We start from the raw sequence: 18,602 nt of genomic DNA on the forward strand, positions 1-18,602 counted from the left end.
CCTGCCAAAGTAGTAGCTAGACTCACAGCTAACTACTTATTTCTCTCCTGGACCATAAAACTATGTTGTAAGAAGAAATGTCCAAAAGTGAAAAATGAGGGTTCTCTGTTAAAGTGAAAATACCTGTGAGCAGGTGGTAAATACAAGGGTAAAAGGATGGATGCAGCAACCTTAGCGCCGTACCTGAACACCTCCAGCACTGTCCTCGCCGGTAGCTTGGGAGCCACTCGACTAAACGCCCTTTTGAAATCTTCTAGAGTTAAGAATCCACGATCTAGATGAAAACAAGATATTAAGCATTCACTTACTCCTATAAACCCTGTGAACTATGACTTCAGTCATAGTTGTTATGGGAAGTTAAAATTTAACATATTATTAAAATTTAAAAAAAAAGCAGTAATTTACAGTTATCTTACATAGGTCATTATACATCCAGTGAACACATCTCCCTGGAAGAATTTCAGAATATGGTAGTGATACCCTGCCTGCCCTTTGGTGCAGTCCTACATAAACTGAAAGGCCACTGGCAGCTTTGCACTTTCTGGGTCTCTAAGTCCTAGGGAAAGAGCTACTCAGACAGGACTGTAACGATGCACTGGGCTTTGCGTCTCTGTGATCGGCCAAAACATTTCAGGCCTCCAAATTCATTGCTTTTCAGCTTGGCATGAGACCTATTATATATTAATATGTAGAGGAAATTACAACCGTAGCCAGTGCGTGAATCTTGGAAGTCACATCTAGCATGGAAAAATGATTCTTTCAGTCAGGTATGGTCAAAGTGAGAGCTGCAAAGTGCCCATGGCTGGCTTGTGGCTTGGACCCCCATATGGCCAGTCCTTTGGTTATCACCCACTACAATACAGGTACAATAGGCAAGCACACAAATCCAGTTAATAATGGTAAATATTTCATGTAGGGCCAGAAACTGAGCATCCCTACTTAGGAAAAGATCCCCACTAACAGCTGTGGCCACAGTCAGAGTGTGGTAGGGATGGTCCATGTTTGCTACACCACAGGGGATACATCCCCATTCCCGATTCCAGGAAAGCACTTTGCCGACACTTACAGTGCACGTCAAAAGCCGTGAAGATGTGCCTTATCTCATTCTGATAGAGCCGTGCTTCCTTCTTTCTCTGTACGACGTGCAGAAACCCCTCAAGTGATATGCCTACGAGTTGTAGGGGAGAAAAACAGTTTGCCAAAGATGACTACATTCCTCTTCAGGAAGAAATAAGCCAGACACGAACAGTGATAAATATCACAAAACGTTTCAGTTTCATCTTTCACAAAGGGCATTTACTCATAAATGCAGTCAGAAAGACATTATGTTGTGCTACACACTAAGCAAGTACAACCCTAGTAACCAATGGTGAAAACCAGAGACACGCAGGTTCACTGAGCTTCTCAGGGATGAGGAGCCATGACCTTGAAAAAGTTTAACACTCTCCCTCTGATGGGTCCAAAAGGCAGGCACAAAATCGCTTATTAAAGAAACTCGCATAATTTGCCTTTCAGTACACTGCTCTAATACCTTTTCTCCCCTAGCCAGATGTCATTTCAGCAGGTTTTTTCCTCCAACTGAGAGATAGGGTCAGAGAAGTAGTTTCTCAAAAGTCAACACCAATTGTATGCCACAGATAAAGGTGGAGAGAATATTACATAAACAATAGAGCTGGCACCATCCCCAGCCTGGATACACCCCACAACGTGTTCAGCAGCCTCGGGCTCAGCTCCCTGCGACTCTCATAATAAAAGAACCCAGCGTGATGTTATGAGGTTGGGTACTGTGCTTACAGTGTCTATTAAAAAGAATTCTAATGTGATCTTTGTAGCAGGTTTAAGGAGCGGAGCCAAGAATTTAGACATTTAGTGAACTGAGCCTGAAATATATAGAAAGAGCAGTTCATTTGCATAATGTAGGATTTCCATTAAAAAGTTATCATTTTGTTTTAAAAACAGCCCCAAACTATATAATAAGTATGTGTAACTCTATAATAACATTGAACCATATGCCTTTCCCAAAACAGCTTCAAGAGTTTGCAATGCTAAAACAATTTTCTTGGGGCTGGAGAGATGGCTCAGTGGCTAAAAGCACAGACTGCTCTTCCAGAGGATCCAGGTTCAATACCCAACACCCACATGGAAGCTCACAACTGTCTGTAACTCCAGAGAATCCAATCCCAAGGCAAAAACACCAATACACATTAAAATAGATAAATAAGTTTAATTTTTCTTTTTTATTTGAGATTAATGATTTATAAGCTTTAAAAATCATGTAGTTTTATGTTTTTAAATGATTATTTTACAATTTTTAAAGACCCACCATGTGCCAGCCACTATAATAAATGCTGGAGGTAGAAGGTGCAAAAGAACATGATTTCAGTTCCCAAGGAAACAGAGTACTATGGGAGGTGGCCATTATGCAATTTGACTGCAAGTGCACACATCCCTGAAAACTGTGGCATGTGCAATGATGGGGAAGAGGGTGAAAGGTTGTACAAGGGGACCCAGAAGTCTTTGTGGCATAGACTCGAGGAGGAGGCTCTTAGTGGAGGAGATATTTAAGCGAAGACCCAAACCATGGAAATACAACAGTGGCTACAGAATGAGAAAAGGAGCAATCCAGGCAGGGGAACAGCTTATGCCAAGGCCATGGGGTAGGAAACAAAAGAAAGACCACGCAACTAGAACGGCTTCAAAAAGAGAGGAAGAAATAATACACAGAGTTGGTGAGGGACACAGGGCCTGAACTCTCAGTCCTTGGGGACTGCAGGAAATAGCTGGGCATTACTGAAGTTGCAATAGGAAGTCAGTAGAAGGTTTTCATTGAGAATTGATATGATCTGATTTAGACTTTGGAACATTTCATGTTCTTGTTTTTGTAAAAAAGGATTGGGAGTAAAAGCAATTATGGGAACGAGCAGTGAAAGGGATAGGGGTGGAAGGCCATGCTTTAGAACTGCAATGGCACAACTTGATGATGAGTTTGAAGTGACAGGTGAAGGTCAAATATAACACAGAGGTTCTGTATTGAGTACCCAGTGGTGTGAGGTGTCAGTTAAAGGGATGAAAGGCCCAGGGGAAAAGCAGGACCAGGGGACAGATAAAGTGCTGTGGTTTAGATGTGTTTACTGTATGACACTTTGAAGACAGCTAAGAGGAAAAATAACCCAGGAAGCCTTACTCTTAAGGGAGCAGGCATTATCTCCCAGCTACATTGTCCAGCAGATATTCAATAAATACAGCCATCCAGATCCACTGGTGTCCAAGGAGGATGCACATTCCAGGATTCTCCCAGAAGACATCAAAACTGGAGGATGCAAAACTCCCTTATACAAAATGATGTAGTGTTTGAGTATAATCCTACACAACTCTTCTATAAACTTCAAGTCATCTCCAGATCACTTGTAGCTGCTTATGTAACTAACATAATCACTATGTAATTGGACTGCATTGTTTGGGCAACAATGATGAAGAAAAAGTACACAGGTGTTCAGTTCAGAGGAAGTTTATTTCGAATACTTTCCATTGTAGTTGGTGGCAGTGTAGCAACTTTGGATGCAGAGGGTAGACTGTGCTGCACTGAATTAGCATATGCAGCATTTTTCCCTGTAGTTGCTAAGGACAGAGATTGATGCGGCTCCATTCCTATCTAATCACCCTGTGACCAGAGAACATATTTTAAAATGCTAGCTGAGGTTGAAATTAAGTCTAGCCATGCATGTTCCCAAAGATCATATCCATAACTTTAGTTTCATGAACTCCAAAAGCTAATAAATTAAATCACACCCAGAGTTGCTGAAACTCCTGAATAATTTATTCATGGGCAGTGCGCATTCTATAAGATCTATCAGCGTCCTACCTCAGTCCATGGTCCAGCCCCTCTAGCAAGCATCCGGGTGCTTCCTGCACCCACAGGTTCTTCGTGAATCCTGTAAGACCCATCAGCATCCTACCCCAGGTCAAGAAGTGGCCCCTCTAGCAAGCATCCTGGTGCTTCTTGCATCCACAGGCTCTTCGCACGTAGTACCCTGGCACATGCGAACACACTGCCTGAAAGCACCTTTTTCTTTACTTCTCCTAGTGAATTTTTATCACACATCTCCTTCCAGATGCTACTGAAGTATCACCTTCACTTTAAAGGTTCTCTGATGTTGCTCAGCTGAGTCCCTTTGCTGCAACCAGCAGTCCAGAGGTCACAACACACTAAAGGAATTGCTTGGGCTCTATGGCAGTGGCCTGACCACATGTTTAGCTGAGAGATGGTAGGGAAAAAGATCATGTGCTATTTAAAAATTCATTCCCAGTGTTCAGCATGAAACCTGTGTGCAACAGGCACTCATTACATGCTTGCCAGGTAAGTAACATGTACTAAATAAATAAGAATAATTATGGAGATATCATTTCTAATTCTCAGCAAAAAAAAAAGACAGAAACATTAAGATATATGTTTTGAACCATCTTTAACTCCAGAGAGTAATGGCAAAAAGTGAGTTTTTTTTAAATTACATGGCCAGTAAAATAAACTATCACTTTAAGAAAAAAAATAGGATTCAGAGAGAAAAGAAATACATTCATGCCAAAGGTCTGCTCTGATCACTGCAGCTCACTCAGAGAAATGAGGGGCAGAGTATAGCTGCATAGGTCACTGTGTGATTCATAAGGAAAGAGAGCATATGAATGCTGTGGTCTTCTTTAATTACATATTCAGATAACACAGCCATATTTGGAGTTATAAAGTATATATGTCATCATTTCACAACTGTATAGTATAAAGAGCAAATGTTCTTTGGTTTTTAATAGGAAAAAGTATTTAAATTGTATGTTTACTTAAAATGAAATCTAATAACACAAATAACACTATTCTGAATAATCATGTCTTTTCATACTGTTTTCCCCACAGTCATATACCTCCTATTTTAAACAGTGGGAGGTCTGAGGCACAGCTACACTTAGAACCCTGTAAACACATGGTCTACAGCACGCTCTCGGGTTGCTTCCCAGGGCCACACACATCTCAACCAAGCCTCTTTTCTGAAGACTAAGTTTTCATTTAGCACAGCTTTCTTGCTGCAATACTACAATCGCTTTCCAAAGCTAACACTTAATAATTTACTATTCTAGAGCTTTGCAGCAGACACAGTGATGTAAGGCTTGTAGATCTTGCTGCCTTTTAAATGGCCCAGGAATAGAATTCCTACTACTAGCTCCACCTGCTGTCGCAATATTCAAACCGAAAATTACCACTTCAAAAAGACTCTCAATAACTCCATTTATGTCAGATTTCATACCAAATGCATTATCTGTGCCCCCCACCACCACAAAGAAAGAGTATGTTGTAGAAAATTCTAAATTCAGACACAATATCGAGTTCTCCGTGTACACTGTTCCACTTACAGTTATCTACACACACACCACCGGAGTTACAAATCAGGGTCACGACACTGGTGACACCAAGAATTGCAGGGTCTGGCTGTTTGTGCTCTCCAACAGGTCTACAGAGGTGCACAGGACCTGGATTCTAATGGTGTTTTGTAGGCTTTTTTTTTTTCTGTTAGCAAGATCTTTTCTAATGACAAGATAGTTCCCACATTTCCTTGTGTGGCAGTGTCACTGGGGGTGGTGGCCTCACAAGATGCCAAACTGAGGCTCACAGTTGAGGAACTGTTAGCTTCCTGCCGTGCTGGCAAATATAAGACAGATAATCCAAAGGAAACAGAGGTTTATTCTTGCCTCTGGTTTCAAAGAGTCCAGTCAACGACCCCTAGGTACTATTATCATGGTTGGAGTGCACGGTGGGAGAAACTGTCCTTTTGATGGCATCAGATATCTAGAAAGAAAGAGAGCCCCGATAGCCCCTTCAAGGGCACACCTAGTTTCCTGGGCTGGCCCCTACTCCCTAAAGGCCCCACCACCACAAAGGATCATCACGGGTTAGTGACCCAGCCGTGAAGACACACAGCCTTTGAAGAACATCGTGAAGTTCAACACTTTCTACAAATCCTTCCTGATTCTGTAAGTCTAGGCATTTTCTACACAACTGGAAAATATGTCCTTCCATCTTGTAACCTATCCTAGGCGAAATGAATGCTTTTCATGTTCTGTGATGACGAATTCCTGGACTACTTAATATGTGTGATATAGATACCCATATAGCAAGAGACCACGAAGGTGAGTTTTTCCCCTACTTTTTGAAAAGCTGTTTCCTACGAGGGTAATCAGCCTTCACCACAGGAGTGAATGTATTCAAAAATCGAATAAAACTATCAAATTTTTTTCTTTGAAAGTTCCATTATGTATATCTTTTTGTGGGTCACAGTTCTAAGCCTCAGGGTCAGTGCACGCAGAGAAATCCTCTTGAGAATGAAGCAGTCTGGTGTCTGGCTATCATAGGGAGCTCAAATTAGAAACTGCAATAAACCCAGGGAGAGCGAAGGAAAAACAATAAAAATGCCAGGTGATTTGGCTGAGAGGCTGGTCCTAGGACTGGCGAAGAAGGCAAAGTTCATGCTCACTAGACCAAATATTAATTTCCCAAGAACTGAAATGCCTAAAACCAAGGCCTTCAAAGGAAGAAGTAGCATAATGTAAGGCTTTTCTAGTTTGAGGAATAAAATTCAGATTATTTGAAAGCCATGCACTGTGGGGGCGGTGCACTGTGTCTGTATAAAAAGACTGTAAGGACGAAGACAAAAGTGACACCCACATGCTCAGTTGTCAGAGCAAGGGATAAGGAAAACCAGACGACTGATATTCTCTTCCAACCGCCTGCAGAAAAGCAGGATAAAGAGAATGGGATCTATACTGCTAGAAGAAATCAAGCTTTCCTCTATCCCTGGGAGGAGACGTGTTACAGCAGCTTAGAGATCTTATTCCTATGAACAGACAGGAGTCGTTACATTTTCATTATGGTCTCCTGACCATAAAGCATCAAAGGTGCTCGGTGCTAAGAGTGCCAAGTCCTGCCTCATTCGGTAATTTAAAGTCTCAGCCTTCTCAGAGAACTGGCCCTTAACCTCCTTCCTGGCTCTCAGCTGCATGAGGCCAGTGAACAGGAAGAATGGGGGTCATTTCCACCCATGTGCTATATTCCTTGTGGGGCAGGAGGTGGCAGGACTCCAGCCAACTCTGATTTGGGAAGGATGCTTTCTTAATAGCTTGAGACATGGCAGATCAGGGTGTCCAGATCTAAGAGGATAGTGTTGGGACAGCATTGCTACAAGAAGAAAAACAAAGACCTGAGAGTAAACGCCATGGGGGAAAGAATCGACGAGAGGTGTGAGGGAGGGGCCTTCTCCACAGCCCAGCTGCAGAGTAGCAGTGACCAACACCCTAGCAAAGTCACTAAGATACCCGGGGCTTCTATGGGAGTGGGGTGAATGGGGAAGTCTGAATCTAGGCTGAGTTAGGATCCACTGGAGCTCGAGGAGAGCTGCTGGCAACTCTACATTCATTTTCTGCAGCCTCCTCTTGGCTCCACCCGTTACCCAAATCCTCCCCATCTTCAATGTCTGCTTCCAGGAAGGAAGTTCCCTTCTTCTCAGGTGTCTACAGTATTAGCACAACATCCAGTCACAGAGGAAAAGGCAATAATCTTTCCAGAACTTCCCTTAGGTCAGGGTCTGTCTCCTAATTCTTTCCTGTCCCTACACAAGGAAGATATTTCCCATTCTCTAAAGGGAGAATGGAATAAACTTATGGATGTCTATATGCGGGCAACATATCTGGTCTTCAGATTATGATTTCAAGATGCAGCAACTCCAGTCTGTATGTGGCTTCCTACACAGAGAAAGAACTATGAAGTTCAATAAGATGTGGAAGGCTTCACTCCTGCTATCTCTTGACTTTTGTCCTCAAACAGGAGTCTGATATCTCAAGATACACACAAGTACAGGACCTAAAAGACTAGAAATGGAAATTTAAATTTAGAAAAATATATTTACTCAGCTAACAAATCAGACAAGACAGTAATAGACAAGGCACACAAGCCAACTGACCATTAACCTAATCATCTACAAATTATTTTTCAATTGAACTTACACTGGATAGCATGACTGAGTCAAACAGCCCATAATTACCATGATGATGAATCAATCCCTTTGATTTTCCCATCATTCAAATCTGAAGGTTAAAATTAACTTCCAGGAAAGACTTTGCTTGTGTAAGTATGAAAGTAAAAGATTATTTTTAAAGAGGCTATAATATAAGGAAACAAAAAAATTTGCAATGTAGCCTTCAAACAAAATCAAAATTCTGAGGTACTTTATCTGGGCTCTTCCCACCCCCACTCTGCCCCCAGACCATATTCTATAAAGCATTGTGATAAAAATGAAGATAACTGTGTTAAGACTCCACTGAGCATGCTCACTAGGTTCTTATCTGTAGTGCTTGTTCAGCATACAGTGAGCAAGCAAAAGCACCATTAAATTTACATGCTGCTGTTCAAACAATGTCCTATGGTTCACCCTACAATGGCGGCAGATCATCTGGGAGTCTCATATTCAGGGCACATGGTCTTTGACTTTCATAGAGCCATGCTGACATGTCCCGGCATTAAACATGAACTTACCCTAAAGAAAACTTAAGGGACAGCTGCAAAAGTCACTACTGTATGTACTGAACTGTCTGTGGGCTTGGATATCCACTCAGTAGCCTCTTCCCATAAGAGAGCATGGAAGAAATGCCCCAGGCCAGGGACTGGCTGTCTAGAAGGTGTTTCCCGTGTGGGCACTGACTGCTGTGCCTGCTTGTTTCTCTATTTGTTCTGGATGCTAGGATTCAGAAGGAAGTCTGAAACTGTGACTGCTGATATCGAACCTGCTGATTTGCCATTTGTAACCTGACAACATTCCTTATTTCAACTATCCTGTTCCTTAGGGGAGTGAATATCAGCCCTAGTCCTGCTGTGACCATAAACATGACCCATGGCACTATCGAAAATCAAGGGAAGAGTTTATCAGGCGGCCATGACAGCAAGTTCCTAGTCAGTTGTAGCATTCTAGGCAAACGATTTAACTACTCTAAACTTCATATTTTTAATGTCTCAAAGGGGGGGAGCAATTGATAAAATCATAAAGTTGATTAAATAGCTACCACAATGTGCTCGTTACAGATCTGCACATACTGTCAAGAAATGACGCCTGTAATTATTGTCTATAAAATAATAAATGATGTAACACATGCAAAAGTCGTCTCTAAAGACTTGTACAAATGCCAGCTGTATGTTCTCTTACCTCTTTTCTGCACCAGTCTCCTCATCTTAAAATAGGGCACAGGTGAGTGTTTCTAGGCTTCTTCTAGTTCCAGTTTCTTTCAATAATGTAAGACAAGCTGTGAGCAAAACCTTCTGAGTAAGGAAGCCTGTATACTGACATCGATCTCGTTAGTCATCTGTCACTTCTTTAACTAGATGGCTTGACTTTTTTTCTCAAGTCCTTTGTCTTGGCTACTCTAGTTGGTTGATATTCAAACCCACTTGCCCGTTGGGTGACAGAAGTAAAAATCCATACTACCTCTTTGCTACTCATTTGGGAATCCCCCCAGATTCTCCCAGAAAGTACTTTTGTTCTAGCTATCCTATACCTATTACTAACAGCATTGATTCAACTTTGCATTTTTCTTCATTTTCATAAGAGACTTCTAACAGACACGACCCATCTTCTAAGAGGACTACAAGTCCTTGTAAGTCAAGACCTGGGCACCCAGTTACTGTCCCAAACTGGAGTGAGGTGCATCTTCAGAACATTGTCCTTATTTAGGAACAAGTGAGTCAAGGTACATCCAGAACATGTGTCTAGACCTCATCTAGGAAGCTCTAGTGTCAAAGAACCCTGCATAGACACCTGCATGGCCTTGACTTGAAGAACAGCTATGGAGCCATGTATGGTGATAAAGGTCTGTAATGTCAATACTTAGAAGGTGCAGGCATGAGTTCAGGGTCATCCTTGATTATGTAGAAAGGCTGAAGCTAGCCTGGGCCTCATGAGATTCTGTCTTTAAAAAAAAAAAAAAATCCTTTGGGTAGCAGAAAGAGAATTCCCAATCACAAATACCCAGAAGAACATTGAGGAAAGGATTATCAAAATAGGTACAATTTCAGAAAGCTAAAGGGCCAGCACTTAACTCCTTCAATGTAAAATCACTATGGAGAGATTCTGGAGAGAGTTCAGAGGTTAACAGCCCTTGCTGTCCTTGCGGGACACAGGTTCAGCTCTCATCCACATGGTGGCTCACTACCACCAGGCACACACATACATGCAGAAAAAACACTCATAAACATGAAAATAAAATAAACGTGAAAAACACACTATGGAGAGAGACAACATACTTGAAGACATTTAATCTCTCCATAATCCACTTCTTTCAAGAGAAATGCCAGGTGGCAAATGTGACCCTTGTGATCTACGGGGAAGAAAAAGAGTTGATGGTGTGAAATTGGTTTAGGATTGGCAGTTCTAATAGAATGAATTCATGTTAGCAGCGGAGTTGGATGGTTACTTCTGGCGGAATAGCTATTTAACTGTTTCTCTTGGATGTCTGTGGCCTGGAGTCACAGCAGTCAAGTAAACACGAGCTAAAGCTGCATGGGGAGGGAGAATTGGTGCCCTAGTTATAAATCTATTCCTTTAATCCCGAAGAAAGAGATGCTCTGAGAAAGATAATTTGATATTGATCTCAAGACTGGGAGAAGGGAAAATGCTAGAAGCTTGGAGACGAAAGCAGGTCTTCACAGTCAATTTTGGAACAAGACACAAAGCACCTACATTTGATCTAAACCTTCCAAACGAATCCTTCCGCTGCTACCCCCTAAATTTCTCTGATATCTAATTTACTTACTGACTTTTTGAAATATTCTTTAACACTAAATTATGGAAAGAAGCATCCTAATGATTTGGTTGAGAAATGGTTGTGAGAGCCATTCTTTGATATCAAATGCAAGGATACACATACTGGAGTAAGTCCCCAAGCCTATTATCAAAGTTAGAGACCCCTAAGTCTGTTTTCAGTTCTGGAAAACTCGAGGTGAAGTAACCCTTTGGCCATAATGAATCTGAGAAAATGGGTCAGAATAAGGCAGTCTTCATTACACACAGAAATCAGGCACAGCAGACACCGTGCCAATATACTGACTGTGGAATACTTGTGCCTGCACATTAAAGCTGTCCGAAGGAAGCTCCCCAACTGCTGCAAATGACAAGCACTCTGAATGAAGTCAGCATGCAACCACTAGAAAGTTAGCAAGGACGGTGACTTCATGACATAAGTTATCTTCTACCACAAGTCAACCTCTCTGACATGAGACCTAAGCAAACGAAAAGAAGAGGGAAGTAGAGGCAGCATGGCATGAAGCAGCCATTAGCTTCACTGCAGAGCACACACACACAAAGGAAATGCTTCTGGAACGAAGGAAACCTTACGCCAGAATTCATGCTTCAATAACACCTCACTTTTTGTACTGGGGTGAAACCCTATGAATTCAACTTAAATGGAAATGCTTTTTCAAGTAGTCATGTTTACTAAATGTGAGAGAGAATTTACTAGGAGGAGCCCTAAGAAAATACTGAGCATAGAGAAAGTTACCCTGAAAATCGACATTTGTGCCGAACTCACTGCACAGTAAAGAACTGGGAAGTCCGTCTTTTAGAATCCACACTTCTCTGTATACCTCAGACAAATGAAGAAAATCAAGCTATTATCCCAGTTCATCCCTTCAGTTAAGGAAAGAACTTCTTCAGTGTGGGGCTAGAGAAGTAGCTCAATTGGCAAAGTGCTTGCCAAGCATGCAGGAGGCCCTAAGTTCAAATCTCAACTCCGCATTAAACCAGGTATGGTAGACAATGCCTGACATTCCAGAACTGGGGAGATAGGGACATTGTCAGCTCCTTAGAGAGCTTCAGAACAGCTTGAGCTGCATGGAACTCTATCTTAAAGAGGACAAACAACAACTAAAAATTCTTGATGGAGTTAGAGCCTTAGTTCAGATCAGAAAACATATAAAGACAGAGAGCTATGGAAAGGATGACTGTTAAGGCATCTTCAGCCACAGTCAGACTTCACACAGCGGAAAAGCCAAAGGACAGAGATAAAGCACAAAAAATAATGAACAAGGGGAAGACCCTTGTCCAGGCAGAATAGTCCATTGGCTATTGGGACTATTGCCTATCAGGGGACTCTTGGGACAGAGAAACCCAATCAGCACTAAAGAAGCAGGAAGGCCTCCTGCCAAAAGACAAAACTCTTTGTAGACTGGATTATAAACACAGAAACCTTAAGAGGAAAAAAATGCAGGAAAAGTTTCACCAAGACATTACAACTAACTGGAGCATCAAAGAAACAGTATTTTAAATATTTTGAAAGTGTGAAAATTTCAACAGGAAATTAAAAGCCTGGGAAAACTATATTAAGTTAGGGATTAGGTAAAACATCTGTTCTTCTGAAAATATTGTTCTAAAATCCATACTTTATATAAGGTATCTAAGTAAGTACACACACACATACACGTGTGTGTGTGTGTGTGTGTGTGTGTGTGTGTGTGTGTGTGTTAATGAGTTGGAGAGTTAGTTCAGTGGTTAATAACACTTGTTGCTTTTGCAGAGAACCTGGGTTTGGTTCCCATCACCCACAGTGGGCAGCTCACACATGACTGCTACTCCAGTTTCAGGGGTGGGCACCTATACATACATAGTGCATATAGAGAAAATCAGATACATATGCATCCAATAAAAACATGAATAAGTAAATGTGTTTTCCATCTAAGTATCATGAAAATATCTTACAATAGCACTGGAGAGGCTCTGCAGGTAAGAGTACTTGTTGTTCTTGCATAAGACCTGGGCTTGGCTCCCAGCACCCATATGGTGATGCACAACCATCTGTAATACTAGTTTCAGGATATACGAACTCCTCTTCTGATCTCCACAGATCCCAGGCACTCATATGGCGTGCATACAAACATGCAGGCAAAATACCCACACACATAAAATAAAATAAATCTTTAAAAGATATCTTACCATGTGATATAGTATATTAAAGTATAATTAACAATTAAAAATGTCATGACACTGTGCTTCCTGCAATATAAAAATGGTATTGGAAGTATAGCTCACTCTCAGGTCAGCAAGTGATGAGGGTGTACGAGGCCCTGGATTCAACCCCTAGTATCACTAACAGTAAAGAAGGTTTCGACTTGGTCAGTGGAAAGGTCAATGTGTAAAGAGACAAGCTTGGCCATGAGTTTTCAGTAGTCCTGATGGAGACATCAAGAATGGTGTCTGTGGAACTGATACTTACACAAGATTTGCAGCAATGAGACCTGCAATTGCAAACAAATCCAAGAGCCTGAGTAAGACTATTGAGTATTACTCATTAGCTACGACAAATGTGTACAGAAAGATTAACTTGCTTTTCTTCACATTTTCTAAAATTTCAAATGTAAAATTTCACAGTGTGCAAAAGTAGAGAGGAAAAATACAGCACATGCCCAGAGAAACAAGACTATGATTTAATAAATGTTTGGAAGAAAGCGAGCATAGACTGTAAATTCTACTACTTAATATTCTTTCTTTGATATTTCGTAGACTTCAGCACTGGAACCATCCAGGCCTACCTAGATCTTTCTTTACAGGAAGGGTTTTTACTCAGAATTTAGTTTCTTTAACAGAACTGCTCCCATTATCTCCTTCTTCTGGGCTTTCTAGCAGGTTGTCTTTCAGGAAATCTAGTGTTTTCATCTAAGCTGCTAAACGGTTGATATAACCTTGTATATCCTAATTATCCTTTAACTAACTATGGGATCTGTCACTGTCATTCATGAGATTGGTAATTCGGATGCCCCGCCTATGTGCCTTACAGTTTTATTGATTCACTAATAGAATAAATAAGTCAGCTCTTAATTCCTTTGTCTTTCTCCTCACAGTCTCACTGATTTCCACTTTAATCTTTGTCATTTCTTCCTTCCATTTACTTGGGGCATCATCTGCATTATATGTATAAATACATGCACATATAGCCAGACTAGCTGTTCCTTTTGTAGTTAAAAGTCAAAGGTGAGGTCACCAATTTGAGGCTGGTTTTCTTTTTCATAAGACAGAAATTTAGTACTACTTCCTAAGTACAATTTCCAATACATCTCATAAAGATGTGAAATATTTCCTTAAAGTAAAAATATTTTCTAACTCTTCCCTTTGATTTTATTTGACTTATGAGTTATTTATAAGCATGCTGCTTAGTTTCCAAATAGCTGGAACTTTTCCTGGACAGGCCCTGCTATTGATTATAATTCAACCACAAAGAGTAAATATACTGTAAGATGTAATCTGCTGTATGCATGTGCTGTGAAGACTTGGGAGGAACTTGCCTGGCAGTTCCTGAGGGAAGAACTCTCCAGACGACAACTGGGTCAAGCTGGTGGTTGATGGTGCTGCGGGTCTTCTTTAGCCTCACTGACTGGAGTCTACCTGCTCTATCATCCACAGGAATGAAGAAACGAGAACCACCATTGAAGACTTACTGTTTCTCTCCTCCGTTTCATCTGTCTATCCTTTCGTGTACTCAGAGTTTTGAATGGTGATGTAAATGTTCAATACTGTTTAATATTCTTGATGGACTGACTCCTGCAACTCTGAAACGCCCATGTTCATCCTGCGTCATTCCTTCTCCTCGTCTACTGCACTTTACCTTAGCTAGTTTCCTCCCCATCTATATTAGTTCTATAGATTTTCATCCTCTTAACTGTGCCTCTATAATTAAAGTGGACTGTTTAAAAATAAACCAAAAAGTGAGGAGAACTCTCTATCCAGCGAAGTTACCAAAATGTTGCAGAGACATTCCAGATTATAGAGCTCTGACACCAAAAACTAGTTCTGTAGCAAAGGGGGAGAAGCTATTAAGGACATTACTAGATCAACTGGTAAAATAGAATATAGATGGTAAATTAGATAAAAAGCAATGTATTGGGGGAGAAAGATATAGTATAAGAGAACAGATAAGGCAAATGGAAGCTATTAGCAATAAATGAATTTGGATAAAGGACATAAAGCTGTTTTCTTACTACTTTTGTTTTGTAGCTTTTGTACGTTTTAAATTATTTCCCAAAGAAAGGCACAGTTTTGAAAAATCAACCCATCGTGATCTGGATCCTAGCTCCTCAAACAGAACAGTGTTTGCCTACTCACTAGCTGGCTCGATCTGCCTCCCCCAATCCTTTCTCCTTCATCAGATCATTTTGTTAAGCACAGAAAGAGGTTCTTCCATCTTAAGGAAAAAACAACAACAACAAAAAACAACAACAAAAAAACCCCCAAAACAACAACAACAACAAAACAAGAGCCAGGCAGTGATGGCACACACTTTTAATCCCAGCACTCAGGAGGCAGAGGCAGGTGGATCTCTGTGAGTTCAAGGCCAGTCTGGTCTACTAGAGCTAGTTCCAGGACAGGTCCAAAGCTACATAGAAATCCTGTCTCAAAAACAACAATAAACAAAACAAAAACCCAACAAACGAAGCATCCCCTCACCCAAGGCACTCCAGACTTGCTGAACGCATCTGCGCACACCATAAATTTGTTGCTTCACTTTTACACTTGTATCTCCACGCTGCTTTAGCAGGCTGGTGACTGCACCACAGGCTCTAATCTGCTTGCTAGAGTCACACATACTTCCAGGCTGCCAGCTCCAGTGGCTACTCCTCACTCTGCTACCTGGCCTGTGAGCAGCATTTAGTAACGCTGGCCACTCTCTACTTTTTCTGGCTTTTCAAACAACATTTGTGGTTTTCCTTCTGTCATTCCCAAGTCTCCTTTACCCTTTCCACATCCTTTACCCAACTCTATTAATTACAGTTCCTAAGTTATCCACTTATCTCTGTCCACATAGTTTCATCCCATGCATGATTTTTTAAAAAAATCATCTACAAGCTAATATTCCCAATTTTATTTCTTCACCCCAGAACTCCCCTGAGTTCCATATGCACTTAATTGAGCTGACATATGGACTGAGACTTCTGAAATTTAACATCCTAAAAAAAGAACTCCCATTCTCCCCAGCCTCAAACAGTCATTTCCATTCCTCCTATTCCAGCAATACTCTTTGTCCTCCAGCTGCTCAGCTCAGAAAACAGCATCAAAGCCAGACACGGTGGGGTGGCGTATGCCTATGTTCCCAGCACGCAGGAGGCTGAGACAGGAGATCAAAACTAGGTAGCCAGTGTTGGCTACATGACAAGAGTGGTCTGTGGCAATTAATCTGCATTGTTAACTCAGAGTCACCACAGAAACTCAGCTTGTCTGTGATGGAGCATCTCAGTTAGCTTAACTGAGGTGGAAGGCCCACCCTAAATGTGGGAGGTAACACTCCTTTGCTTGGGCTTGAGATAAACAAAGGGGAGAGGAAGTGGAGTGTAAATATTCATTGATATTTCTGGCTGTGGAGGAAATGTGAGCAGCCACCTCAAACTCCCTTCACCACGACTTTCTGCTACGAAGGGCTGTACCACCCTGGAACTACCGGCCAAGATAAACCCGTGCCTATGGGAAGGGCCGGTAGTTCCAGGGTGGTACAGCCCTTCATAGCAGAAAGTCGTGGTGGAGGGAGTTTGAGGTGGCTGCTCACAAGAGGGGGACTTGACTGGGGGACGGGGAGGGAAATGGGAGGCGGTGGCGGGGAAGAGACGGAGATCTTTAATAAATAAATAAATTAAAAGAAATAAAATAAAATATAAGCAATCATAAAAAAAAGATAAACCCGTGCCTCCATAACTTGCTGTTGTCAGGCATTTTAGCGCAATAACAGGACAAGTAACTGTGTCAACACACACACATACACACACATACACATATACACAGTAAAACAAAATCATATTAAATTATAAGTGACATTTTTGTCTTCGTGCTTTTGAATAGCTTAAAATTTTCTACTAAAAACTCATCATGCTTGTAAATTAACTACATCAAAATGAAAAGAACTTCTTGATAAGACGGTGGATGTCTCAGTTTTATTTATGTTATCATAAGACACCCCCTGACAGTAAGCAATCTGGGGGAGACGAGGTCTATTATAGCTCACAGTTCCAGGCCACAGTCCATCACTGTGGGGAAGCTGCAGCGGCAGACTTGCATGTTCACTGTCTAGACCAGACAGAAGAGGCTGGAGAGATGGCTCAGAGGTTAAGAGCACTGGCTGCTCTTCCAAGGTCCTGAGTTCAATTCCCAGCAACCTCAGGGTGGCTCACAACCATCTGTAATTATATCAGGCGCCCTCTTCTGATGTGTAGGCATACATGCAGGCAGAACACAGTACAAATAATAAATAAATCTTAAAAAAAAAAACAGAAAGAAATGAATGCATTCCTGCTTGGTGCTCAGCTAGCTCGCTCTCCTCACACAGTTCAGAGCACAATGGTGCTGTCCATATTCAGGGTGCATCTTCCCGTCTCCATTAACCCGATTAAGAAAGATGCTTCGCAGGCATGCCCCCAGGAGCCTCAGCAACTGTCACTGGGACCCTCTTTCCAAGTGGCTCTTGATTGTGTCAAACTGACAATTAAAATTGACCACTGCTGCGAATGAGTGCAACCTGGTGTCATATTGCTAAAAGAAAAGGAGCCGAGCAAAAATAAATAAAAAGCTTAAGCCGATGTGAGATACTCACAGAGAAGCAGTCAAGAGTGGCATTAACAGGTGCGCGGCTGCACCATGACGCTCATAGGCGCTGGAGTCAGGGGTGGCTTGCAGGAGGGGCTTTCTTCTCCTGGCCGTGGGCACTATAGTTAGCAGTGAGTGAGCAGGAGAAAAACTGGCCCCGCAGAGATGCAACCAGGGCCTGGATATACCATGGATGAAAAGATGGCGGGCGCTGGGAGGGCTCCATAAAGGAGGCAGGAGTGGCACAGTCCACCTGAATACGCTCTTCTGCACCTGTGCCGTGGAGAGACCAGCCTGGGAAGACGCCATCTCTACCACTGTCTCGGCCAGTATCAGAGAACATAAGAGTATACTCAACAGTCGCCCTGGCAGGCATGAGTAAATCTGGCAGCCAGGAAGAACAGCTAGTCACAGAGGTAAATCCAACCAGCCAGGCCTTCAGAACCCCACACGGAAAGTGTGAGTCCCAATGCCGCGCCCCCGGTCTACGCTCTATGCGCTAGACCCAGTTCGAGAGCTTCGGGAAAGGGGGCTGGAGGTTGAGAATACTCACGCAGAGACAGACAGACAGACAGACAGACAGACAGACAGACAGACAGACAGACAGACAGACAGACCTTCAATCACTGGTACCAAAAAGCCCTTCTTTAATAGCACCGTGTAGGCTTAAATACCCAGCAGTCAATTGACTATTGCTGTATCTCTAGACTGGGCCTTTCCATCTCCATCAGTTGTAGCTGCTTCCGAAGACAGTATTCTACTCTTGAAACAGCACACAGATCATGTCTGGTGCCCTGAACACTTAGTGGTCTTAACTACTGAGCTGTACCTCCAGTCCAATAGAGATACTGAAATGGGTCTGCACTGAATGTGCTATTGCCATTGCACTACCCCCCTTTTCACTGTTGACTCTGCCAACCCATGAGTATGTCAGATGTTTCTAACTTTTAGCTTCATCTTCAA

General features: G+C 42.0%; 1 protein-coding gene across 1 annotated transcript in view; it reads right to left on the reverse strand.

The window, feature by feature from the left end:
- Positions 1-18,602, reverse strand: part of Efcab11 (EF-hand calcium binding domain 11) — a 164,158-nt gene that overhangs the window by 138,266 nt on the left and 7,290 nt on the right. Inside the window, exons 4-5 of the mRNA XM_005343446.2 lie at positions 1,067-1,168; positions 184-274 (exon numbers count right to left, since the gene is read on the reverse strand). Of these exons, the coding sequence (XP_005343503.1) occupies positions 184-274; positions 1,067-1,168 (193 nt within the window). The remainder of the gene's footprint in view (positions 1-183; positions 275-1,066; positions 1,169-18,602) is intronic.

Source organism: Microtus ochrogaster, chromosome 1 (assembly GCF_000317375.1).
Source record: "Microtus ochrogaster isolate Prairie Vole_2 chromosome 1, MicOch1.0, whole genome shotgun sequence".
Lineage (NCBI taxonomy): Eukaryota > Metazoa > Chordata > Mammalia > Rodentia > Cricetidae > Microtus > Microtus ochrogaster.